Source organism: Lytechinus variegatus, chromosome 9 (assembly GCF_018143015.1).
Source record: "Lytechinus variegatus isolate NC3 chromosome 9, Lvar_3.0, whole genome shotgun sequence".
NCBI lineage: Eukaryota > Metazoa > Echinodermata > Echinoidea > Temnopleuroida > Toxopneustidae > Lytechinus > Lytechinus variegatus.
In genome coordinates this window covers 2,120,050-2,147,191 of record NC_054748.1, presented here as the reverse complement: position 1 = coordinate 2,147,191, position 27,142 = coordinate 2,120,050, and the positions used below count along the sequence as shown (strand labels likewise).

Genomic DNA, 27,142 nt, shown 5'->3' with positions numbered 1-27,142 from the left:
AATTCCCAACACACCTACCAGTCAACTATTGAAAAATAATTATATTTACACATTTCGTTGTTAATCAAATAAAAGAATACCGTCTTCCTCCTTGTAGTGCCCTTGATTTGCTAAATATATACAGCATAGAATTTGCATAAAATTTCACGACACAGTTTTGTCGAAGCATATTGACATCCAATCACTTCATTTCTAAGAGCCCAAAGAGACCAAAAAAAAAACATGCAGAGAATCGGGACTTGCAAATGTTTCCAAGAGCGACATTTATTTGTGATTGACATATTTAAGACAATAACTGATTTTAATTCACGTTGCTAAGCCTCTTGAGAGACTCTTCTTATAAGTTTAGACTTTTCTGAGGAGATCTAATCAGATCTAATCGTATTGTCTGGTCAGGATAAAGCCCGCGAATACGACCACACCCACTGTTACTAGACTGGTTGTCAAGGCGTTCCCTCCGTTGCAGAAATCGGAGGTACAGCAGTGGGTGCACACGTCACCCGAACAGCCTTCGTGGCAGGAACTGGCGCAGAATCGAGTCACCTCCGATCCGTAAACAATTTTCTGCATTATATAAAAAAACAAACAAACAAACAAACATATAATTCTTACGTAATTATGTAAATACATACATACACCCATACATACATACATACACACATACATACATTCACACATACATACATTCATACATACATACATACATACACACATACATATATTTAGCTATTTTAAAAACACGAGAATGCAGTCTCATGCATTATCAGGGGGAATCAACAGTTGTTCTTTCACCGGCTACTTGAAGTTTCGGCTCCTTATAAAAAAAAATATTCCCTCTTGCTGGTGTGCCAGCAGTGCACCATATCATCTTTCCCTCTGGTAAAAAAAAAATGCTTTATTGCTGCTGCTGGTTGCCCTTGGGCCCGTTGCAGAAAGAGTTGCAATCAATTGCAACTCTAAAAATCTTGCGCAACTTGATTTTCAACCAATCAACAGCGCGCATTTGGGACTTGCGATTGATTTTTTGACTTGCGTTTCAACGCAACTCTTTCTGCAACGGGCCCTGATCAGTCCAAATTCAATCAGAATCTTTCTCTGCTTCCTCAGAAGCAGCCCTACAAGCATGCTTATTCTCTCTAACTCCTGAACCACCTAGGCAATGACCGCGCTACGAACCCGACGGCAACGAACCTAAAACGGGAAGCAAACGCCTTCCAGCCCTTGCCTGTGCACTCTGCCACAAGTTCAGAATATTTTGGTACTGTCAAAATAATCCTCCCAAGGGACGGTCAACTCTCATGGGACTACTTCCTTAGCAGGGTCAGTCCACAAACTAGCGACTAAGCAGAGATTTGTAACCATCACATGCTGTGGGAAACTCCATTTTCTGTCCAGGTCGGCTTTAACCTGCCAATCACGAGCTGAAGACCAGATGGGCACATTTTAGACCTTGCCCTTGAGAATGGTTTGTCCCCCTCGTTTACAAAATCAATATGGGGCAAACCCCCATTATCGATTTTGTAATTATAAGATTTCACCCTCTTTACATAAATCTGCTTCTTCAACAACCTTCAAAACTTGGTTATGCCTCGAAGTGTACATCACAAAACACAGGCAAACTTCGCAGACACTAAGTATACCTTGACAAACAATACAATGCCCCCAATGCTTTGTCTCCTTCGGGTAATGGTCCGCCACTGACAGGCCCAAACTCATTTTGGCAGCACCGACCATCTCCTTATGCTTCAACGTCTTCTCAGCCTCTTCCCCTGCCTTATCGGCGTGCCATTTCATCCCCATTTAACACCAGGCTGGTAATCTCTGATAAAACAGAAGCACGAAGCATCACAAAATACTTTTGTCAACTTTGTCTTACTAATATATGGAGGGCGACGTTCGTCAAAGAACTTGAAACACCCAGCCACCTCTTGACATAGCCATTAATCTTGCGCTCCATGGCTTCAATATACGTCAACCCTCTCATAGACAATTAATAACCACATGATGCTTGGCATCAGCCAAAACTGAACACACTACAGTTCAAGTTTGCCTGAGAGGCCAGATTTGATGATCAATTGGCCCCAGACCTGTCCTGTTCTGCTCCCCAGTGTCCTTATAATTCCTCCTACGTCTTTCAAGTCTTCAGTTTACCAACGGCCTAGTAAGCTCTTTTAACCGGCAGCTCCTAGATAGATGGAATCTCATCTCCCCACACAATAAGAAGTGGAAGTAACCTCTTTCAGGTCAAACAATGTACTTTGTGTCAACCAAGGAGCTTCAAAAACAAAAGGCCCCTGGACGTCTTGGTATTGAATTTTATCCTTCTCCAATCCATTAACTCCTCCAGTCTAGCCTGAATGTCCTTATAAGCCTTCGTACTTGGACAGAGGATAGTAAGGTAGTCCATAAAGGCACGAATTTAAGACAGTTCCTCTGCACCAGGGAAAGTAGCATCACATCCGAATCCTCCAGCAGATCTAACGATATAATGACATAGCAAGTACAAAACAATGTGGGAAAAAAAATGCACATCACATAGGAATACCAACCTCTAGACTCTGCCAGTCTGTGGTATACTGCTGAGTCGAGAACTCAATCTTGAAACCTCGATAGTACTGCATCACATACCTGGGGCCTGTTGCATAAAAATTTTTACCTGAGAAAACTCCGATAAAAATGAAAACTAAGGTTAGTCAAATTTCTGCCAGTGACTTTAACACAGGGCAAAAACTCTGGTAAAAACAACCTGAGTTTTCTCAGGTAAAAAGTTTTATGCAACGGGCCCCTGGATAGCTTAGCAGAATTCCACAAGAAATCCACCGAAAACTCTATCAACGCGTGCGGAACTGAGCCATTATGCATTGACAAAATCATGCCTGCACTCCTACAAGGTTCCGTCGCACTTTCTTTGACAGAGATATGGCCCGCCAAATTATACTGGTATGGTCCAGGTACCCGAGAAAACCTGGGGTGTCTGTATTTCTTTTTGAGTTATAAATCCCAAGGAGAAAGTTTAAAGCCGATAGGCTGGCCAAATGAATAAACATATTTGCTACGTTCACGCAATACCATATCCTATGATGATGATGACGATGATAACAATAAAACAATAATAATAACAATAAAGATAATAATATTAACAATAATAACTAAAATAATGAGAAGAGCATTATTAATCAAACAGCTCTTACCTGACAATGAGAGAAAAATTCCGGAGTAGTGCAACCTTTAATGACCCCGGACCCACTTGGGTCAAAAGGGTCTTCACAACCGGAACCGTTACATTGGTAGCAGTCGATAGCCACGATACCTAAAATGAAAGATAAGAGAATAGTTATTTCATAGCAAGGCTATAGTCGGTTTGACAGTCTCATAGGCTCAATACACCAACCTAGAAATGTTCTTTCCGATGAAGTTTTTTTCTTGATTCGTGTTCCTATGGGGTCCTAGAACAAATTCAGCTTGGTTGCCCAAAGTTGTCGCTTGGGCAATTTTGCTAATTTGCATAAATCCAAAATGGCCGCCAGATGCCATCTTGAAAACCTAACTTTTGAACCCCTGTCCACAAAATGATGAGTAATAACTCGTTTTAGGGATTTAGAGATGTGTAGAACCGATTTTTGTAATCATTTTTGCAATATAAGGTCATCTTCAGGTCAAATCCAAGATGGCCGCCATATGCCATCTTGAAAAATTGACTTTTGTTCCCCTTGCTCCAGAATGACGAGTAATAACTGTATTTAGGGGTTTTGGGGTGTGCATAATCCATTTCTGCTTTCTATTTTGTAATATAATGTCATCTTCAGGTCAAATCCAAGATGGCCGCCATATGACACCATCTTGAAAAATCAACTTTTGAACCCTTTGCCCCAGAATCCAAATCCAAAATCCAAATCCAAATCCATAATTTATTGTTCGAAATAGACATGAAATACTCCGAAAATTTGCTTTGCCCAATTGATCGTGGGCCCGGCAGCCACCGTGCAGCGCCAGATCGACGAGGCTCTATCCCTTTAATTGTTGAACGCCAAACAGGGTAGCAGCAACTCCCATCTTTTAACGTCTTTTGGTCTGACGCGGCCGGGGTTTGAACCCCCGACCTCCCGGTTGTGAGACGGACGCTCTACCAACTGAGCGAACACATCATGCGTAATAACTCTATTCATGAGTCATTAGGTATGTTGATTCAATTCATGTAGTTATTTTGCACAAAGGATAATCTTCAGTTCAAATCCAAGATGGTCGCCAACCGCCATCTTGAAAAATTACTTTCCGAGGCTTATACGTGTTAGAACTAATGTAAAGGGATTTCAGTAAGAATACTCATTTCTTTTATTAATTCTCAAGTTTTTGTCCCAGAATCATAAATAATCCTTCTTTTCGTGAGTTATTTGGTATGTTTATTCAATTTCTGTTCATAATTTTTGCAATATAGGATAATCTCCAGGTCAAAATAATCCAACATGACCACCAAACGCCATATTAAGAAAAAACTACTTCCGAGACTATTGAACCTTGAAGGAGTGCTCTCCCTAATAAGGTTGTTGTTATGTATTGGAGCTCATGTAAGGGGATTTCAGTGAGAATGATTCATTTCTTTTAATCACTCCATTTTTAGTTCGAGGTCAAGTCATGTCTAAGATAGTCAGATGGTTGATAGATTTCGTCATTAACCGCTTACTTTAGAATGAAACCATTCAAGGTTTTGGCTATGATTTCGGGAGTTTTGATCCTTTTTTTAATTCTGTGCAACCATATCTTTCCAGTGAAATGACTTTAAAGTACTATTTGAATTAAAAAATGATTTCTCCGTAATTTTTTTTTCAAAACAATTGATTTAATTATTAACTTCCTTTATAATTATTATTGGACTTTTTCTCCTGACAAGAGCCATTGACTTGGTCAGCAGGAGTGCACTCTTTAGCCTCCTGCAGAAGATAGGCTCCAAAGACTGTTCCACGGTCAGGATTGTTCTCATTCGTGAAATGCTTTACGGAAACGATGTCGCCCCTGCCTCTCAAGAAGTGGGAGTACAAGACCTAGTCATACATAACAGCTGCCTGTCCTGTGCATGTAAGGGGTTTGGACCATCCATCAGACTTTGAGACAGTCAGAAATCCTGATAGACTCAAGACACCGACTGTCCTCCAGATATGTATATCAACAGCACACACTCGTCTGGTTGTGGTGGACTCCTCACCTACCTTGGACCGACTATATGTCTCTTGTCCCCTTTCACAGGACAAGCATATAAGCATCAGGATTGTAAAATCTGTCACAGTCATGGCCAAGCTCCTGCACGGAAGTAAGTCTTGGAAAACGTACGCCGACCAAGAAAAGTGGCTAAACACCTTCCATGTCAGCTGACGTATCATGCACGTTAAATGGCAGGACAAAGTGAAAAATACAGGTAAGGTAAGCTGTGTGATTGGTCTCACCCCATCGATAGATCACACCATCGTTATAAAGACACCTGCAAACGTGACATAAAACTTGCCGGCATAGACACTAACACTTATGAAGGTGTAGATGATAGTCGCCATTCTATGGAGAGCTACTAAGTACAGGGATCAGGACGTCAGAAAATAATCGGAATGCTAAATTGGCAGACCAAAGGCCTAGGAGGAAGGCTAGGGCAGCATCTCTATATAGACGTGTCTCAGCGCCATCCTCCTTCATCTGTAAAAATTTGCTGTAGAGACTGCCACTCTAGAGTGGAGCTCTATAGTCACTCCCGAAAATGTAAGGCCTAGCGCTACACCATCGTCTTTTAAGGCGAACTGATGCCTACCAATCATTGGACACATTGATTTAGAAAAAATATTGATAAAACACTTTCAAATTCAAATAAGACCCTAAAAGCCTTTCAGTACAAAGGTATGGATGGACCTTAAAAAAATACACTCGAAATTGATCATAGCCCAAACCTAAAGAGGATTCATTCTAAGTTGAGCAATTATCTGACATCTAAGATGTAACTTCACCTTGACCTTGAACTTGAGAATTAATAAAAGAAATGAGTATTCTTACTGAAATCCCTTTACATTAGTTATAACACGTATAAGCCTCGGACAGTATTTTTTCAAGATGGCGGTTGGAGGTAATCTTGGATTTGATCTGAAGAATATCGTTTGTGCAAAATAACTACACGAATTGAATCAACATACCTAATGACTCATGAACAGAGTTATTATTCATGATTCTGGGGGAAAGGGTTCAACAATTGATATTTCAAGATGGCGTCATATGGCGGCCATCTTGGACTTGACCAGAATATGACATTATATTGCAAAATAGAAAGCAGAAATGGATTCTGCACACCCCCAAAACCCCTAAATAGAGGTATTACTCGTCATTCTGGGGCAAGGGGAACAAAAGTCAATTTTTCAAGATGGCATATGGCGGCCATCTTGGATTTGACCTGAAGATGACCTTATATTGCAAAAATGATTACAGAAATCGGTTCTACACATCTCTAAATCCCTAAAACGAGTTATTACTCATCATTTTGTGGACAGGGGTTCAAAAGTTAGGTTTTTAAGATGGCATCTGGCGGCCATTTTGGATTTATGCAAATTAGCAAAATTGGGGGGGGGGATATATCCCCCCATCCCCCGTGATCGACACCCATGAACATATCGTGCAAACATTCACCTATCTACTTGTTTGACTTTTCGGTTTCCTAAAAAACAACCTTTTGTTTGGGTTGGAATCCACTTTAAAGAGATATCTATTTCTAATTTACAGGAGCTTAATTGTGCTATTTCGTATGTGAAACCTATAGTACCTATGTTAAGTTTTAGAAATATTAAATTTTTATTCATGAAATTATAAGATATTGTATGTATTAATTTATTATCATCAAGAGATTATAATTATAATAAAAACAAATACAGAATTCAAAACAATTATTACCTGCCACCATTGAGATCAGAATGGCTAAAACGAAGAACGACTTCATATTGAACACGTATGTTATTCTTAAAAAGAGAAAGACAAAAGAAAGAATGATTTCAAAATTATATGGCTATATTATGTACATGTATATCATAAGAAAATGAGTTTACGTGCATTCTTTTGAACCAGATGAATCGGCATGTCTTGCAACTGATTGCTAAACTGATTCTGCCAATCCTCGGGGCGTTTTGAATTATGGGGGGGGGGGGGGAACAAATTGATTTGCCTCCCCCAATAATTTTGACAACTTGAAATTTATGATAACTTCGCAGTTTTGATTGCTTTTTAAAAAGAACCGACTGGAAAATTACTATAAAACCAAACCTGGCATGAAAATACCACTGTATTGTAACATTGTCTAGTTCCCGGCGCGCATTGTGCACGAAATTCTGCATCAAACTTCTGACCCCACCCCCTTCACTTTTGACCCCCTCCCCAAACGTGGATCGGCGTCCCTGCATCAACTAGAGAACTAGCTGACTAGTGAGAGTGTTTTTTTTTTTACAGCGTTTAATAGCCCAGTCTGTAAAGTCACCAGATAAATTTTAGGTAATCACATTTAGCACAAGGATATGTTTTACCGTTCGCAAACTCATGTCAAATTCAAACGTACAGATATCTTTATCAAACATAGATTATTGTTATTTTTAGCAGAGAGACAAGAGACATATTTCGCATGCTTGATTAAATCCGTGACCAAGGCGATAAACATTTGCTATATTTATTGCCCTCTCCAGATATTCGCCCATTGGATTACTATACAAAAAAACTGAGAGCAACATTTGCCACATTTCTTTCCTAGCGCTTGCGCAGTAGGAGACAATTTTTGATCGCTAATTTCAAGCATATCCACCTCTATGATAATACTGCAAAGCCAGCGCGAAAAAAATCACACTAAGTGTATGTGCGTGCCATGCATCATAGTGTGCGACTGCGCAGTCACAATTTCCAGATCATGAATAACCTGAATTGAGAAGCAGTGACAGGGTATATAAATTGTTCAGAATAAAAATGTAGGTAGTGATAATAATATTGACTGGCTCCTCTTTCTGGTAATATCAAAATAATATTGCCTTCAACTAACGACCTCGGTCATATATATTATTCTGTTGTTGGCAATATAATTTGTTTTCCCCTTTAAGACCAATCAATGCTAATTAAATTGAATTAAACAAAAATAATCTAATGGCAATGCAGGTCATTTCAAATGTTTTAGTTTTGGTCAACATGAACAAAACACATGCATAAAGCATTAACAACATTAACAAGTGGAATGCCTCTGGCCGTCTCACCTGCATCACGCGGTTCAATATAGCAGCAGTGCTGACTTTGAATACTACTCTAACTCGCACAAGATGTTCAGTGATACATGGTTACTCTTATGTCCACTTTTTATGAACTAGACCAATAAACTTACAGAGATATGATGGTTATTCAACAAAAAACCCCAACGTGGCCAAAGTTCATTGACCTTACATGACCTTTTACCTTGATCATGTGACCTGAAACTCGCACAGGATGTTCAGTGATACTTGATTACTCTTATGTACAAGTTTGATGAATCAGATCCATAAACTTTCAAAGTTATGATGGTAATTCAACAGATACACCCAATTCGGCCAAAGTTCATTGACCTTTGACCTTGGTCATGTGACCTGAAACGCGCACAGGATGTTCAGTGATACTTGATTACTCTAATGTCCAAGTTTAATTAACTAGACCAATAAACTTTCAAAGTTATGATGGTAATTCAACAGATACCCCCGATTCGGCCAAAGTTCATTGACCCTAAATGACCTTTGACCTTAATCATGAGACCTGAAACTTGCACGAAATTTTCAGTGATGCTTGATTACTATTATGTCCAAGTTTCATGAATCAGATCCATAAACTTTCAAAGTTATGATGGGAATTCAACAGATATCCCCAATTCGGCCAAAGTTCATTGACCCTAAATGACCTTTGACCTTGGTCATGTGACGTGAAACTCATGCAGGATGTTCAGTGATACTTGATTAACCTTATGTACAAGTTTCATGAACTAGGTCCATATATTTTCTTAGTTATGATGACATTTCAAAAACTTAACCTCAGGTTACGATTTCGATGTTGAATCCTCCAACATGGTCTAAGTTCATTGACCCTAAATGACCTTTGACCTTGGTCATGTGACATGAAACTCTTAAAGGATGTTCAGTAATACTTGATTAACCTTATGGCCAAGTTTTATTAACTAGGTCCATATACTTTCTAAGTTATGATGTCATTTCAAAAACTTAACCTCAGGTTAAGATTTGATGTTGACGCCGCCGCCGCCGCCGTCGGAAAAGCGGCGCCTATAGTCTCACTTTGCTTCGCAGGTGAGACAAAAATCATGACTGTCACGGCCCTGTTAAGGAACCAGTAAATAAGAGAAGGAGATCTTAGGACAAGAGATCAAATAATAGACTTTTAAGACTTTGAATTTATTTTAAGTACATTTAATTCAATTACAAACCAGTTCTTTGATGTCACATATCAGTGAAATTCCATTATCAATGAATTAACTATATCAAATTAAACAATGAATTTCTTTTTGGCGAAATTGATCTGAAATGAAATCTAAATAAATCACCCAAACACTCACTCAATCAAGCACATTCATACAAGGGGAAAACCTGAAAAAGTTCAAGGATGGGCCCGATGTCCATGTGGCATGCCAAAACACAAAAGTCCAACGATATTGATATCACGCATGTGCGATGTCCGGATCCACCGACGCGACGACTCCTCGACGATTCCGTAGCGTCCCACCGGAGACAGCGCCCTCTGACGTCTATGTTGCATGTATCGGGGAATGTTCGACTGTCCTTCTGACGTCATACTATCAGCAGTTTTAAACCACAAGTAAAACTCTGTTTGAAAGAATAATTCAAATTTTCATCTAGAAATCTCATTTGAAATCCGCTTTGATTTAACGAATGCCCTCTGAGCACAACCACTCGCATTCATACACATACACACCAATCCTATCTCTGATTAGAAAAAAAGGAAAATGTTGATAACAGGAATGCAATAAAATTCAATTATTCCTTTGTCATAATGGATCATTTTTCACAATATAACATTTCCAAAAAAGCTATTTAACCATAAGCGAGACTTTCTATCATGCTTGTATAAAACGTATAGATGACTGATTCAGAACCTCTAAATACACATTATTTTCTAATACGCAATAAATAAAGATTTCAATCAACGCTTACCACCGCACGTGAGTTTTCCAAGCAAAAAGAAATGTATTCGAACTGAAGTGTAGGTTTAGTTGTGTCATCTTCGACAACAGAAATTAGCAAACACTGGCTTCAAACAAGAAAACATAAACCATCTTAGCTTTCCTTAAGCTTGCTGGCAAGAACTGAAACAGAACATGTTTGAATAAACACAAGAAACGTAATGACGGGTTCCTAACCAAACGCACGTAGCCTTGCCCGATCTAACGTGACGGGTGTGGCTCGTGACCTTTACCCCAAACTCATTTGCGTAATTTATGTTACCACGGGCAAGCGGTCATAAAGAATAGAGTTCTACAACAGTGATCACCTATTACAGCAGATCGCTCGCTGCAAAGTACTCGCTTTCACAGCTTTACTTAATCAAATCCTTGAAAATTATTCTAGCTCCTTAAGCTAAATTAGGAATATAAATCACAAAATGTTAATTTTGAATATCCACTTGTGACAATGACCATATCGTTTTCAATCCAAACTTGTTTTCATGATCCGTGCTGTATGTTTAATGTCTGCAATTGTAACTTTTCCTGGTACATTACCATGTGCAGAGTCACTGTATTAGTATGACGGCCGTAAAGTTTAATTTCATTTTCATGTAGTTACCTAGAAATCGTTACCATTTGCGGTGTTTAATTGGATGATTGCATAAGGTTGGTTCCAAAACAACCAATACCCGTACTATCAAAACTAAAAAGAGAAAGATATAGTTTATATCGTAACATCTACAAATAAATAAATAAATAATTGTTTGATAGATTTTAAATTGTATAATAATGAGCAAGTTTACTTTACTATTGTGGGGTAAATATACTTTGAATCCCTTCACCTAGGGTTGATTCTGTATCAACTTCAACAACGTCTGTCGACGAAAATGTCTTTTCCCATCATTAACACAATGTATTATTTATTTGTTTTATTATTTCGTTTTATTCATTCAGGGTAGCCCCTTCAGTGGTCTTGCACTGTTTTCCAGATATTTGATAAAAGGCAAAGTAAAAGTTGTTTTTAATATTTGATAAAAGACATTTCATTGTTTGTGGAAAATAAAATAGTTTTTTAAGTACATCATATGCTATACGTTTAAGCGTTGACAATCTCGATTGACTTGAATTAATCGACTTGATTGATTTGAATTGATTTGCCTAATACATGTAATCATTGTCGCTTATTTCTGTTTGATAACGTTGCTTAAAAATTAACTATGAAACAATATACCCAAAGCTCACCATGGTGGTTGACGCGATATGTATTATACGAATTTTGTGGTTGATAAATCAATATCAAAAGGAATCTGCTCTCTAGATAGAATATTGAATAGGCCTTTTTTCATTATGGATTATCATATGCGAATGTAAAACATTAAAAAATATGAGGGTCAATAGCAAATTTTAACACATATTGGCATTTTTACTCTTTTTAATCTTTTAAACGCGTTCTCTGGCAAATATTCAATATGATGTTACCATTGAGATCAGAATGGCTAAGTGTATTTTTAGTGTATAATTCAAGAAGGTAAAAAGCAGAGTAAAGCCTGTTAATTTGATTTTCATACTGCAAAACACCATGCTACTAAATAATAATCATAACTGGATTTACAAAGTGCATTTTGCGTGAGGATAAAGACCGCTGCTAATATTTCACAGGCTTTAGCCCGAGCTACCACACCGGCTCTTAGAAGTGCATTCAAGGAATAAATCTTACCTGGTACATTCACCTCACATGGGTCGAGTGCAGCACGGTCATGACGGTGTGGATAAATTTCTTGCTAAAGGAATACCCATCACCATCTGTTTGAAATGATAGAGTCAGATCCACTAGACCACGACGCGCCCACAAGCATGCAATGGAAGTAAGCATGAGTTCCGCCACCACCCCCTTATCATGCTTAGTAAAGATGCCGAATTTAAAGATTTCAGTAGATACTAGATAACCTAACAAACATAAGGCGGATTCCTTTCCTACAGAGCATAGAACGAAAAGGAAAAGAAATATCCGAAATAATTTTGATCTACTAAAAGATATAGGCTTTGTTAGGTGCACTGGCATGCATAAGGCTACAATGCTACATACGCAGTCACATCACGGACACATACACGGACACATACTATGAATTCATTCACTCCGAAGCTACTCCTTTTTTTCTATCTCTCTCTCTTTCTGAAACGAACAATTTTATCAATTTATGTGTAGTCTTATTATCTATGTGCTTTTGTTAAACCTGTTTATATGTTATTTAAATGTCTATTTCCACGTCTTGTTCCTTTTGTTTGAGGCAACTTCCAAATCTGAATAATCATGAATGTCCTTTCTGTAAGGAGAGTTTACAGGAGCAAACCTCTGTGGGGACTGAAGAGAATGATTTTATTAATGATACCTGCTATTATCTGCCAATTCAATTAAATGATCACTTTATTTCTTGCCAATATAATCTTAATGACTATAGTAAGTTAGACTATAGTACACTGTCAGTTGTGAATTTCAATTGTCGAAGTATTAAGAAAATTTTTGAAAATATTGAATCTCTTTTGTCTACTTTGAATTTTTCATTCCATATCATAGCTCTGTCTGAGACTTGGCTAATCAATGACGAGACATTTATATTCAGTGGTTACAATTTTGTTGGTACTGGCCGTAAGAATAAGCGAGGTGGAGGTGTTGGCTTTTTTATCAGAAATGGTGTGAGGTTTCATCGGCGCACTGATCTTGATGTTTTTAATGATTCTATTGAGTCGATTTTTATTGAAAAAAAGCTTAATTCTTGCCAGTGTACAGACCTCCTTCTCAACCTATCACTGATTTTTTTAATTTTGTTGAGCCATCGCTCCATAAAGTATCATCAGGGCATAAGGAATGTCAATTGATTGGCGATTTTAATGTTGATTTATTGAATCCCACAATGAATAATGATATTGATAAATTTATTGATTTTCTTCTTACATTTTCCTTTACTCCGTTGATTCTCAAACCAACACGGATCACTCATAATTCTGTTACTCTTATTGATAATGTATTTACAAACAGGCCTGAATACAATCTTGGTACTGGCATAATTTTAAGTGATGTGAGTGATCACCTGCCTATTTTTTACCTTTTCTAAATCTTATAGTTTTCCCCATTAATCACTGTGCAATAATGTAAGATGTAAGCGTGTTATAAATGATGTTAATACTTCTAGATTTTGTAATAAATTGCAAACTGTTAACTGGTATATGGTTCTTGAATCGATACATATCTCAGCAACAGATTAATGCGAGCGCCAAGCGCGAGCTGAAATTTTTTGATATACTGAACTGATAACAGAAAAAAGGTGCCTGTTTAGGACTGTTTGCAGTAATTCATGAGAATACATGTCTCACTACACAGATAATGCGAGTGCCAAGACCGAGCTGAGACCTGAAGGCTTGATAGTCTAAGCATTTTTGGTACCAATAATTAAGATGGGTATCTAAAAACCAAACAATGGATGCGAGCGCGAAGCGCGAGCTGAAAATTTTGATATTTCGATCTGAAAATATTGAGTTTTTGATAAAGAACAAGATAAATAAAATAAGATCCAACAAAAGATTATTGCAAATCGAAGCGGAAACTCTTTTGGGGTTAAAACTGAAAAAGGTTCTTTCTGTCCATCTATTTAATCATGAAAAATAAGGTTTTGCTATAGAAATTATGCGAGCGCGATGCGCGAGCTGAAAATTTTTATATATTCCAATCTGAAAATCGGACATTTTAAGCACGATTTTAAATAAAGAATGAGTTGTGTATCTCAGTCTCGCTTGCTGATTTCTGTGTAACATTACAATCTTATTTTATTTTTTGCATATGCGGAATTATTGGGGGGGGGGGCAAAACGATATGTTTGCCCCCCCAATATTTTCATTGGTGGGGCGATCGCCCCCCCCCCTGCCCCCCCCCCATGATCGACGCCTCTGGTTGAGCCTTACTAGTATTTACAATGAATGTTTTACTCTCCAAACAGTAAAACAAACTACTTCTAATAAAAATAAACCCTAGTTTGATTCAGGATTAAAGAAAATGATTAATAAAAAAACATCTTTTGTATTAAAGAAGTATCTCAAAAACCCTACAACATATCGAAAAAATGCTTACTGTACTTACCGAAATCTAGTAACTTGTGAGATTCGTAGGCACAAGAGAGATTATTATTTTAATTTGTTTAAGAAATCTTGTAATAACACAAAAAGTACTTGGAAAATAATTAATCATATTTTGAATCGAGTGAAGAACAAGTTTGATTGCCTATGCATTAAGATTAACGATGTACAAATTTTTGACATAAATACTATTGTAAATGCATTTAATAATTTTTTCGCTGATGTTGGGAATGACATTGAAAGAATTTTACCAGTTGTACAGAATCATTTTTCAGAGTTCCTTCCTAAAAAATATTACATACATTCTATGTTTATGAATCCAATTGAATGTCATGAAATACTAGAAATCGCAAGACATCTAAAATCTAGTAAAAGTCCTGGATATGATGATATAGACGTTGACATTAGTAAAAAGACTATTTTATTATTTTTAAAACCTCTGTGCAATATTTTTAATTGTTCTTTACAAAACGGAATTTTTCCAAGCAAGCTTAAGTTAGCGAAAGTTATTCCTGTCTACAAGAAAGGGGATAAATGTGTATTGAATAACTACCGTCCAATATCAGTACTCTCTGCATTTTCTAAGATTTTTGAAAAAACTTGTTTATACTCGCCCCATGTCATTTCTATGTAGTAATAATATTTTGTATAATAGACAATATGGTTTTAGGAAAAAATATTCTTCGTATATGGCATTACTTGATTTTATCAATACCTTTTCTGAAACATTTGAAAATAAGCAATTTTTGATCGGAATATTTTTAGATTTATCAAAGGCGTTTGATTGTATCAATCACAATATTTTAATAGAAAAACTGAAATTCTATGGAATTAGAGGTTCTTGCTTGGATTGGTTTGTAAGTTATTTAAATAATAGACTCCAGTATGTATCAATTGACAATGTGTCCTCTGAAATAAAATCAATTTCTTTAGGCGTACCCCAGGGATCAGTATTGGGCCCGTTACTTTTTCTTTTATACGTTAATGATATTCAATATGTAAGTGATATACTCAACCCAATTGTTTTTGCAGATGACACCAATTTATTTTTAACAGGGGACAACGTACAGACGCTGAATAACACTCTCTCTACTGAATTATCTAAGGTTAATTCATGGTTTGTAGCACACAGACTTAAATTAAATCTTGATAAAACTGTTTGTATGTTATTCCAACCTAAAATAAAAATATTAATTGTAATGAAATAGATGTATGTATCAATGGTTGTAATATACCATTTGTTCATTTTACTAAATTTTTTGGGGTTACCATAGATGATAAATTATCTTGGAAAGAACATATTAACAGCGTGTCTTGTAAAGTAGCACAAACATTAGGTGTCATGAACAGACTTAAACATATATTACCTTTGAATATCATTCTTAATCTGTATTATACAATGATTTTACCTCATTTTAACTATTGTAATATTGTTTGGGGAAATTGTTCTGATTGCCATCTAAGTAGATTAAGAATACTTCAAAAACGTGCAATAAGAATTATCACAAACTCTAACTCTCGTACACACACTGCACCATTTTTTGCCAAATATAAAATACTCACTATAGATCAAATCAATAATCAACAAACTGCTATATTAATGTATTCTTATTACAATAATCTCTTGCCAAACTTTCTTAATAAATGTTTTGTACAGAATAAATCACTTACTGGTCGTCTAACCAGACAAGCTAATGATATTTTTATTCCAAATTTCAAATACACATTTTCACGAAACACTATTCAATATGTCGGACCTAAACTTTGGAATTCTTTATCGAATGAACTCAAATATTCCCCCACACTCCTGTCTTTCAAACGGAAATACAAATTTTATCTATTTACTCCATAAGATAGTTTTATATTTGCCTCTCCCTCCCCTTTGTCTTTTACTTTCTTTTGCTTTGTTTGGGGTTTTTAGTTTAAGTATCTATTTTTTCTTATGCAATTTATGTATTCCAATTTTTTTTTCTTTTACTGGGGATTGACCTTGATAGATCAATAGGACCTTTGTCAATCCCCTCCACATTTTGATTTTCTATGTTCTTTTTTATGAATATATTGTAACTATTTATACTTGTATTTGTTATTATCTATGTATGTGCTCGATTGTAATGTTTATTACATTTTTTTTACTCAATATGTGGAAATAAATTGAATTGAATACACACCCACATTCTCACTCACACGAGTACCCACGCGCACAAACTCATCCGCACATGCCTCCCACACACACACACTCACGCACACACACTGGCATATGAAACGTGAACATATAACAGCACACCATGCTTATCGACACACCTTTCAATTTCATTAACGGGATTTAAACAATGTGCTCTAGGAATTAATCGCCCATTTGCAAGTGATAAACCACCCAATCTCCTGAATAGTTAGAAATCCACTTTCGTTATCATGGTTAGTGTGTCAATTTCTGATTGAGGTGGTAGATTTAAATCTTATATTAAACTTTAAAGTGTTAAATATCACTCTTAACCATAGGCGTGGCGGAGGCACGAATCGTCAGGTGGAACGAATCGAATAAAATACCGATGAAGCGATGTTTCGTGACTTACCATTAAAGACAGTGGACCAGACCAATCAGTGTCTTGCAGGGAAATGACATGTCACGATGGTCACTTGACTACTAATTCCACCTCTGAAAACAAATGGGAGGCAGCCCCTACATCTATATCGTATTACAAGACCATAAAATGACTTTTGCTCATGTGCAAGATGATATTTTATGAGGTTTATTTTAAGGCACTCCATTTATTTATCAATGTCCTTCTCAATATCAGGAGATATTGACGAACTGGTGCATGTCTGAACATGGATGTGATCAACAGGTACGGATCTAGGGGAGGGGGCAAGTGGCCCTCCAATTAAAAGAGAGAGAGAGAGCGAGAGAGAGAGAGGGAGAGAGAAGAAAGAGATACTACAGAAACTTGAAGAGGAAAAAGATGGCCCTGAAACTCACTATCCCCAAAGACAAAGTGAAGGGAGGGGGGGGGGTGGGCCTTGTCTACCCCTTTCCAAGTAATAAAGTTATATAAAAAATATAAAAGAAATTTAGAGAAAGTGATGGAAAGAGAGAAGGGAAAATGAGTGAAGAGAGGAAGTAAGAAATAAGAGGAAGAACACAAAATATGTCCCAAGAGAAAGACCATGAAAGAAACGAAATATCAGTTTTTACCCCCCCCCCCCTCAAAATTGTGATTGTGGTAGTATAAAACCCCTAACCTCGTCCATTACCAAACATATCGGATTAAACATAATGTTGTTACTGGAGATCGCCTGATACTACTGTATTGGCACGGCTGCTCCTCTCCCGAACTGCAACAAAATATACCGGCCCTTTTTGCCGCTCAGCCGTGAAGGTTACACAGGCCTAATTCATTCTCCATAGACTCATGTGTTAAATTGGCACTTTAAAATATTCATAAAAAATAAGGATGAAATTCGGGGGTCGAATGTTTACTACCAGTGGATAGGATTTATATCTGGCAATCCATATCTGACCAGAAAAGGGTCCCTCGACCGGGGGAAATTGGCGTGTTTGAAGACATCGTCGGGGGAAGCAGATTCATCACCTCAAACAGCAAAATAGCCCTAATCCTTCCGCCAGTCAAAATATAGTCCAAAATTGGTGATATTTCTTCCCAATTTGGGAAAAGGAAGTTTAGTAATTACCAAAAATAGAATCAGATGGAGAATCATGTGCATACACTTTGTCAATCAGCCATATCAAAAAAAAAATAGCAATGGGTTGGCTCGAATGAATATCTATGGCCTGCCACTAGTGATTAGGCCCGTGAAACCTGAAGGAAAAATAACCACCGTTCTGAATTATGATGGCGCTGTTCAAGGAAGACACTCGCTCCACCTGCTGACGTAAGCAGTATAATGGAGAACGAAGCACTGTGAACAGAGTGCAAATTATTTTACATCTAAATATATCATCAATAGCCTCCTCCATTTGGATGAATTTTGGATAGGCAGACACTACATGCCAGCTCTAGGTGTTCTTCACCCACGCCAAATATGCTACACTCTCATATACCATAATTAACGCTGAAATATGAGAACATTTGGAGTGTCTTGTAATTTTATTACTTTATCCTGACACTGTGACTGTCTCACACTGTATTATATACGGTATAAAGCTATACCTTGATCCACTCCCTAACATTTTTTGCCACATGCGTCGTACTAACATGACTAAATGCTCACTAAATAGGCAGACTGAACTTGCACTTTGAGTCCGAACACGGTTGAGCGAATAAATTAGCATGTCCAATACAATTCAAGATCATTTTGCACTATGACACAGGAAATAGTTCTCAGGGCGCGTCCTTGTTAGCGGGGAATACCACATTTGTCATTTTTTCTGGATTTAAGTGATCATTTACAATATGTACAGCTAAATTGTTTCACTTCTCTGTTAAATTTTATTTGTAAAAAGGCTATTTGACGATGAGATATGGAGGTGGAATTGCCGTTCTATTTCTACGCGTTTCTAACCGAATGAAAATGTGAATTTGACTGACGAAAATTAATGTTTCCTTTGGAGTAGATGTTTGTATATGGTATATACGGCGCCTTCATACATTGCACGTCGAATGTACACTCGATTACTGGAGGCAAGGACAATTTCCTGAAAGTAAGTAACATGATATGCAGACTATCTTCTTCATTTATGGATTCATGTCGGGTAGCTGTATCATAGTACAGTACTGTCATGATTTTACACTGCACATGAAATTGCATATGAACTGTGAACATGATGATCTTTCCTTACAATTACAATGTGTGCGTGTCTGGGAAAGGCGGGAAGATTTTAGGCTATATCGTTGTTGTTTCTTTGCTACATCATTAGACATTATGAAGACCTTTTATCAGAGGTGAAATGATTGACAGTTACTCTATGATCTGAGTGAGATCCAAAGAGTTATTCAATTAACCCTGCATGCTCATGGCATATCTGTAAATTTCTTGCGTGTTTCTAGAAAGCTTATCTTGTGTCACTTATTTCCTTTCATTGCATTGGAATGCAGGATATTTTGTATGCTAGTGGGGTTGTAAAATGATACAGTTTATGGGGGGAAATAAATGTTTAACTTAAGAAGGGAGTAACATAAACTCAATCACACATCAAACAGAAGCAAACAGAGAGGAGAAGACGGAACTTGACTCTAAAGACACAGGAACAAAATAGAACTTAACTCGATGAAGTCTGGTAGTGCACTGCAATATTAGCTGGGCTAATTTGCCTCAGCTAAACTCATAATGGCAATACAAAATTAGCATATATTTAAATTACACAAAATCAACCAATGAAAATAAAGAGAATGGAGGAGCCAACTGAAAGTGGAAAAGTCTTATTCATAAAAATAACCAATAAGTGTTAGAGGATGGAGATGAATAAGATGTTGGGATGATTACATAATAATAATGTTGAACAAAAGAATCAGATGTGGGAATGTAATGAATGAACACATCTGAATAAGAAAGGAATGACAGGAGAAGTAGGTTGAAAGTCAAATGTAAATGGATAACAACAGAAGCATAAGGAATGTAAACAAAGCTGAACTAAATACATAAGCTTGAACTGTAAATAACTATTAAAGGAAACAAAATGTTAAAATAACAGTCCTACATTTCCTTTCATTGCATTGAAATGCAGGATATTTTGTATGCTAGTTATCTGCTCATTGACAGGAGCAGTTTTTGCATGAAAGTGTGGTTTTTGAAGAGCACGTGCTGTGGTTTAAATTATTGATTGGACGAAGATATATATAATTTCGCCCCTGTTTATGCAATGCGATTTTTACTTAACGGTAGCTTATATGATAATGATTACATAGGCGGATCCGGGGGGGGGGGGGGGCGAGGGGCCCACCCTACCCCCTCCCCCCATTGTCGGAGCAAAAAAAAAAGAAAAAAAGTGGAATAAAGGAAAGGGATAAAAGAAAAAAAGAAGCTAGGAAACGAAAGAGGGAAAAAGGAAAACAACATGAGAGGAGGGAGTCGAGTGAATAAAGTGAAACAAGGTCAGGGGAAGACTTGAAAAATGATTTAAGAATATAAATTTCATGTCACTCTATTAAATTTTCGCTCGCGCTTCGCGCTCACATAGCCTGTTCGATGAGATGCATATCTTGCTCTATCGGCTGATATTAAAATATCAAGTTTAGAAGTCCGATATAAAAAACATATTTCAGCTCGGTGATCGAGCTTTTATTATTTTGTTTGATTTACAAATTGATATTTTAAGTGCTCTGTAAAATTTCCTTTTTATTGTGTGAAAATCATTTGCAGCTTGTTACGCAATGCGCTCGCATTAAATATTTGATTCACCAAGTAGGCCTACATAATCATTGTCTTTGTTTATTCCATAAGATTCTTTATATATTAACTATACAACAAACTACTTAAAATCCGCTTTTATGACAGTTTATCAAAAATTTCGTCTCGCGATTAAAATTTTCATGAATTCCTAATAAATAAATTGTCCCTTTTTTAGAAAGGAATATCGACAAGTTTTATATCAAGCTTAGGAAGGGGAATAGGAAGATATTCATCATTTCCATATGATGGCAAAATGTCATTAGGCCTAGAATGTCCAGGTCCAAGGTCAAAATAATAACAAAAATACCAGCTTGCGTTTCGCACTCGCATCATTTTCTAAGTGCTATTCACATATATACTTCACAATTTGCCTACAAATTGCTTTAGATATTGCTTAAAATCACCCTTTCCATACCGGAATATCAAATATTTATTGATTTTCATGATACAAAATAAAATGTATTCAGAATGCCCAGTTTTTGTCTAACTCTAGGACACGTGCACACATGTTTATTGAGATACGCAGCTTGATCTTTATTCAAAACGTGTTAAAATTATCAAGTTTGCGCTCACATTATTAGTACAGGAACTTCCCTTTTCATGATTTACAAGACATGAATAGAGTGTCCTAGGTCTGAAATCTAAAAAAAAAAAAAAAAAATCCGCTCGCGCTTTGCGATCGCATCAATTGTTTAGTTTTATACTTTTATCGTTTATTTCAAAAAGTGCTTAGAATGTCAATTTTTTAGGGTGGAATGTCAAAAAAAAATTAAGCTCGCGCTTCGCGCTCGCGTTATCTTAAAGTTGAAATATGTATTGTCTTAATGGCAAATTGTCCTTAAAAAAACCTTTTCGATCAAGCCAGAACCCATTTTATAAATTTCTAGTCGCGCTTCGCGCTCGCAGTATTATCTAGTCACATACGCATCTTGTTAAGGTTCACAAACATCGCCCAGAATATTCAATTTTTCAGGACAAAATACATGAAATTCCAAAAAAATTCATCTCACGCTTCGCGCTCGAACTATTCAAATAGGGCTTATGGGTTTATTACATTTTTTTTGTGTTGTTTTGTAAGAACAAAGCTGAGAAATGACTGTTAGGACATCGGCGTTTGCCCCCCTCCCCCATTTTTTTCACGACCAAGAAAATGGGGAGATTAGGAAAGGGATAAGGGTGAAATATGTATTGGCCTATAATTTTTCAAATGTTATGTCAAAATCTATCACAAACTTTGATTTTTGTAATCAAAATGTCAAAATTTTTGCTCGCTTGCTTCACTCTCTCGCAACGTCTTATTGATTTTACGCGATATGCCGTATCAAGCTCCCTCAAAATTTTGGCTCATTGCGCCACTGAAACAACTCCTGAAACAAAATCAATTTTGAGCGGCCGATCGGGGAAAATTCGGGTGAAAAAAATTTCGCGCCCCCCTATTTGCGGGAATTGGATCCGCCCCTGGATAATGTGTGATGTGGTTATGCAAATATTCATACTTGCTTTAACTCTCAAGGGGAGGGGGGGGGGGCAAGGGCCAGATGTCCCACCTCCGACACCTGTCAACAATGTACTACTTCAACTATATAACGAGTACTATTCCTCCTCCTACCTACTACTACTACTAATATTTCTACTGTTACCCCTACTACTACTATTATCATTTTTCTACTACTACTACTGCTACTACTATACTACTACTACTACTTCTACTACTACTACTACAGACATGCATATATATCTTTGATATCCAATTTTATGTTCACATGATAGTATATCATGAAAATTTAGTTTCGCACAAAACTATTAAAATACAAAATAAAACAAACATGGTTTTCTCGGAATGGTCTAAAGTAGATCTAACCCCGTTTGCAAACAAACTCTTCATATTAGCCTTCAACTAAAACTTTTAGAACGCATACTACCGTAAATGATTACAATACTAATGCACTTTTAGGCCAAAATATTTAAAGTTTAAGTCCACCTCAAAAAAATGTTGATTTGAATCAATAGAAAAAAATCAGACAAGCATAATGCTGAAAATTTCATCAAAATCAGATATAAAATTAAAAAAGTGATTATATTTTAAAGTTTCGCTTATTTTTCACACAATATATAGATACATGTATCATGGTTACATGCACACTTAAGTCACATGCAAATCAGAGAATCGATGATGTCCCCTCATTCATTCATTCATTCATTATTTCTTTTTTTTTTAGTTAAACAATATTTCAATTTTTACATATTTGACAATATAGACCAACTTGACTGAAACATAAAATGTTAAACAGTGGTAATTCCATACGTTCAGGGCGAAATAAAACTTTGTTTCACAGGACAATTAGGAGAAAATTAGAATTTTTCATATTTCATATAATAAGATACAAAAGAAATAGTGACATCATCAGTTCCCTAATTTGCATACCGACCAGGATGTGAATATAAATGTTTTGGGACATTAAGCAAAACTTCAAAATGTCATAACTTTCTTATTTTACGTCCGATTTAGATGAAACTGTCAGTGTTGTGCGTGTTGGATTTTTCTCTTTTTATCCCAGTTTTTGTTTGGGTGGACTTGTTCTTTAACCCTATCTAGGCCGGGGGGCGTCCGAGGCCCCCCCCCCCTCAACAAATTGTGCGATATTTTCGCCGCGCGAAATTTTTTGAACGCGCTGCTCGCTGACTTTTTACTTTTAAGTCTTGCGCAACTTTTGAGACCAATTTTGCGTCACCCGGGTATGTGGTTCCGAAATTACGCAACATTATGTAAGTGCATGTCAGACCAAAAATTGCTCAAAAACGTGATTTCGTGTACAAAGTCAATGCAAATTGTGTTTTCAACCAAAATTCATAAATGCATGATTATTTTTAGTTTTGCTGGTCTAAATGTAATTATTTTATGCTTTTTATGATCACAGAAGATTCCCCAACAAATTTCATTGAAAAAACAATGAAAAACAAAAGGTCAAAAAACAAAGAAATACATAAGAAATTGCAAAAAACAATATAATACATAAGAAAATGATTTGATATTGCAATTTTTTTCATTTACACTTGCTATGAACAGCACAAAGAGTTTCTATACCACAAATTAGTAAATTTGGAGGTGTATTTAGGGAGTTAGAGGAAAAAGTATGATTTAGCATACTAATTACGCATAAATTAGCATAATCACGTAATAGCAATTCGCATGAAATAAATTACTATATGATCTTGTAGATTATGTCCCAGCAAGGAGCTTCTAACACAGGAAACCCGCGTGCCAATTTTCGGCGCGATCGCGCTGTCGACGGCCGAGATCTTAGGGGGGCCTGGGAGGCCCCCCCCCCCCGGCCATATGAACTCCCAAAATACCCCGGCCTAGATAGGGTTAAGCAATGTATCATTATCTTTCCAGATCAAAGCCTGTTATCCTGAAAGTGTCGTCTGATTCCGTCAACATGCCCGTGGCTTTAAGTGAGTGGAGAGTCCGAATCGGAACTTTTATCCATAGGATAAAAGAATGGGTGGTCAGAGAGATGAGAGAAGAATTGCTTAAAGAACGTATTCAGAGGCTAAGGGTTCTTTGGAAACGACTCAAAGCGAAGAAGGATGATTCTGAAGGAGGGTCGCAAGATCACAAGGCCAGACAAGATGAAATGGATTCATCCGATTCTTCGTTGGGAAATCAACAAGGAGACTGCAATGCCGAACCATGCACCAAAGGGGACCAAGATTCACCACCATCGAGTTGTGTAGAGAAGGTACATCATAAACCCTCTAATCAAAAGGTTGGTAATATATTTGATCATTTCTTTCCAAAATCTAAACAAATATTTATGCCAGGTAATATGGTTTGAAATATCTAGAAAAAATACTACTGAATATCGTATTGCCAAGAAAATACACTTACAAGCCATTTTTGGAAACGGAGATTTAAGTTGTAAGATATTTTATCATTATTATTTTTTTAACTAAGAAAATCTTGATATATTCCTTTGTTCATCTTTTATAACAGGTAAATCACCTGGTTTTTATCCCTTGGTTATTTCCTTTTTCTGTTCACTTTACTATAGGGGATGAAGAATATTTAGAAGAGACAAAGTGACGGCTTTTACTACTTATTTATCACTTATTATCTGTTGATAAGATGTACCTTTTCTAATGTAAACTAATAATGTTTATGCCGTTTTCGCCCTTATTTCTTTTTATTTATAAATTACCTGTATTGTTTTGACGTGGTTTGTAACACAAAATCATAAAAACCCAATAAAATCTTCCCCCCAAAATGTACTACATGAAATAAACATAGATCAAAATCTTGAGTTTTTATTTATTTTTCATAAATACTTGAAAGATGCAGAAGTTCGTTCCAGGAAGGGCACATGACTGAAAAAATGTCACCAACTTTCGAATTAACGTTCGTGTATGGAGGAGGCACTACGAGTATAGGGGGGGGGGTACTCGGGCGATATTCTTCACGTTTTCCTTATCATCAATAGGGCGAGTATCTCGCTAAAGAAATAACTGAATCTCGAATCGTGAGAATTCACATTGATTTTAAAACAGAAAGCCATTTTCTTGAACATATTGTAATCACACTCAGCATAGTGAAGGCAATGCGAGCGCGAGCAAAATTGTTATATGACCTGAAAGATGTCTAATTCAAAATTATTCCCCATCCCCTTATTCCAAACACTTGCTTTCCTCCAGTTATGTTCCTCTTTTTCCCCCTCTCCTACCCCCTTTTTTCTTGCATGACCTGACAGCTTACCATAGCCATGGTAGCCACAAGATGTTCAACAGCTCTTCGCCTGTGTTACATGACATTTTGTTGTTGGTTTTTTCAACAGGCAACATCTCATACAGAGTCCGCTTCACTAAGTACACCGACACATTCAAAGGTTTCCTCGGGACTTTGCCTATCCCATCCCTTTCTCTCTTCCTTTCTTTCTCATTCCTTTTATTGCTGCTTTCCTTTTATTTTCCTAATGTTTTCCTTTCTCTGTTTGCCTCTTTCTCCCGCTTTTGGTCTCCTTTCTTCTGTTTCTCTTTCCTTCTTTGTCGTCTTTCCCTTTTTACTTTCAATTTTTCTTTCCCTTTTCCTACCATTTTCCCGACGGGAGCGAAGTTTTAGAGAGTGTCACACCTCCACAACCTCCCCCTCAAAGTACAGTTCTGGCTTGAATGAAGCGGTTGATGAACAGTTACCTCGGCAACCTAATCTACAGGAGTTAATGCTCGTTACTGCGGGGGACGTGGAGCTCAACCCAGGTCCTCGTGAAAGGTAAATACAGTAAGAATTATAGATGAAAAAACCTACTTAAGACGGTTATGTATGTGGTAACTTTATTAAAGTTTTTTTTACATAAGCATACACTCAGAAAATAGAATGATATAAATATTTAGTTCTCGCATCACATCGACATCATGAGTATTGTGTATAAGCCACAATTCTTTTAGTGCCTATTGGGATCATGATATCTCAATTACATACTGGTTTCACTTCATAAAATAATGAACTAAAAAAAGACATATGAAATGATGGCACCTTCAAAATATCATTGCAATCGGCTTATGCCGAAAGGGTGGGTGATGTCGCGTTAGGGTGTGTTGACATTAACGCGAAGATTCGTCCAAAGCCCCCCCCCCCCCGGCTGGGCCGAAAGTGTGCGCTTGGAGCGTTACGTCACGGTGCGTTCACTGGAACGCATCCATTCGTCCAAAGCCCCCCCCCCCCCGGAAGTGCCGAAAGGGTGCGTTTTATTTTGTTTTTAATAATAATAATAATAATAATAATAATACTACTACTACTAATAATAATAATAATTACAATAATAATGATAATAATAATAATAATTGTAATAATAATAATGGTAATATTAATAATAATTATAATAATAATTACAACAATAAGAAGAAAAAGAAGCAGAAGAAGGAGGAGGAGGAGAAGGAGAATAAGATAATGATGATGAAGAACAACAACAATAACAAGAAAAATTATATCACCAACAATGATTAATAATAATGATTAATAATGATAGTAAAAAAAATAATTATAATATGAAGGAGACGAAGAGGGAAGAAGAAGAAGAAGTAGAAGTAGTAGTAGTAGAAGAAGAAAATGATGTAGAAGAAAAAGGAGTATACGATAATGATGAAGAACAACAATAACAAAAAAAATCACAGACAACGATAATTATAAATATACAAATTTAGTAATAATTATAATGATAGTAATTATAATAATATGAAGGAGAGGAAGAGGGATGCAGAGGAAAAAGAAGAAGAAGAAAAACCGAAGGAATCATTTTAATTACAATAATAATAATAATTAATCCAAATAATGGCATGCTACTACTCCTATGGATCATAATCATAATAATAAAAAAATAATAATGATAATGATAATAAAAATGATGAAAATAATACTTAATTATAATAATAATAATGATAATAATGATAATGATAATA

At 36.5% G+C, this 27,142-nt stretch overlaps 1 protein-coding gene and 1 long non-coding RNA gene across 2 annotated transcripts; one reads left to right on the top strand and one right to left on the bottom strand.

Moving 5' to 3' along the window:
• Nucleotides 1-375: 375 nt before the first annotated feature.
• LOC121422101 lies at nucleotides 376-16,988 on the bottom strand. The gene is made up of 4 exons (XM_041616917.1): nucleotides 16,915-16,988; nucleotides 6,916-6,980; nucleotides 3,192-3,310; nucleotides 376-564 (listed from the first exon to the last, which is right to left on the bottom strand). The coding sequence occupies exons 2-4, from the start codon at nucleotides 6,959-6,961 to the stop codon at nucleotides 376-378; spliced, it is 354 nt and encodes a 117-aa protein (XP_041472851.1). The 5' UTR covers nucleotides 6,962-6,980; nucleotides 16,915-16,988.
• Nucleotides 16,989-18,691: 1,703 nt separating this feature from the next.
• LOC121421638 lies at nucleotides 18,692-25,659 on the top strand. The gene is made up of 3 exons (XR_005971012.1): nucleotides 18,692-19,001; nucleotides 24,087-24,459; nucleotides 25,522-25,659. It is a non-coding gene; the product is annotated as an uncharacterized LOC121421638 (long non-coding RNA).
• Nucleotides 25,660-27,142: the final 1,483 nt, after the last annotated feature.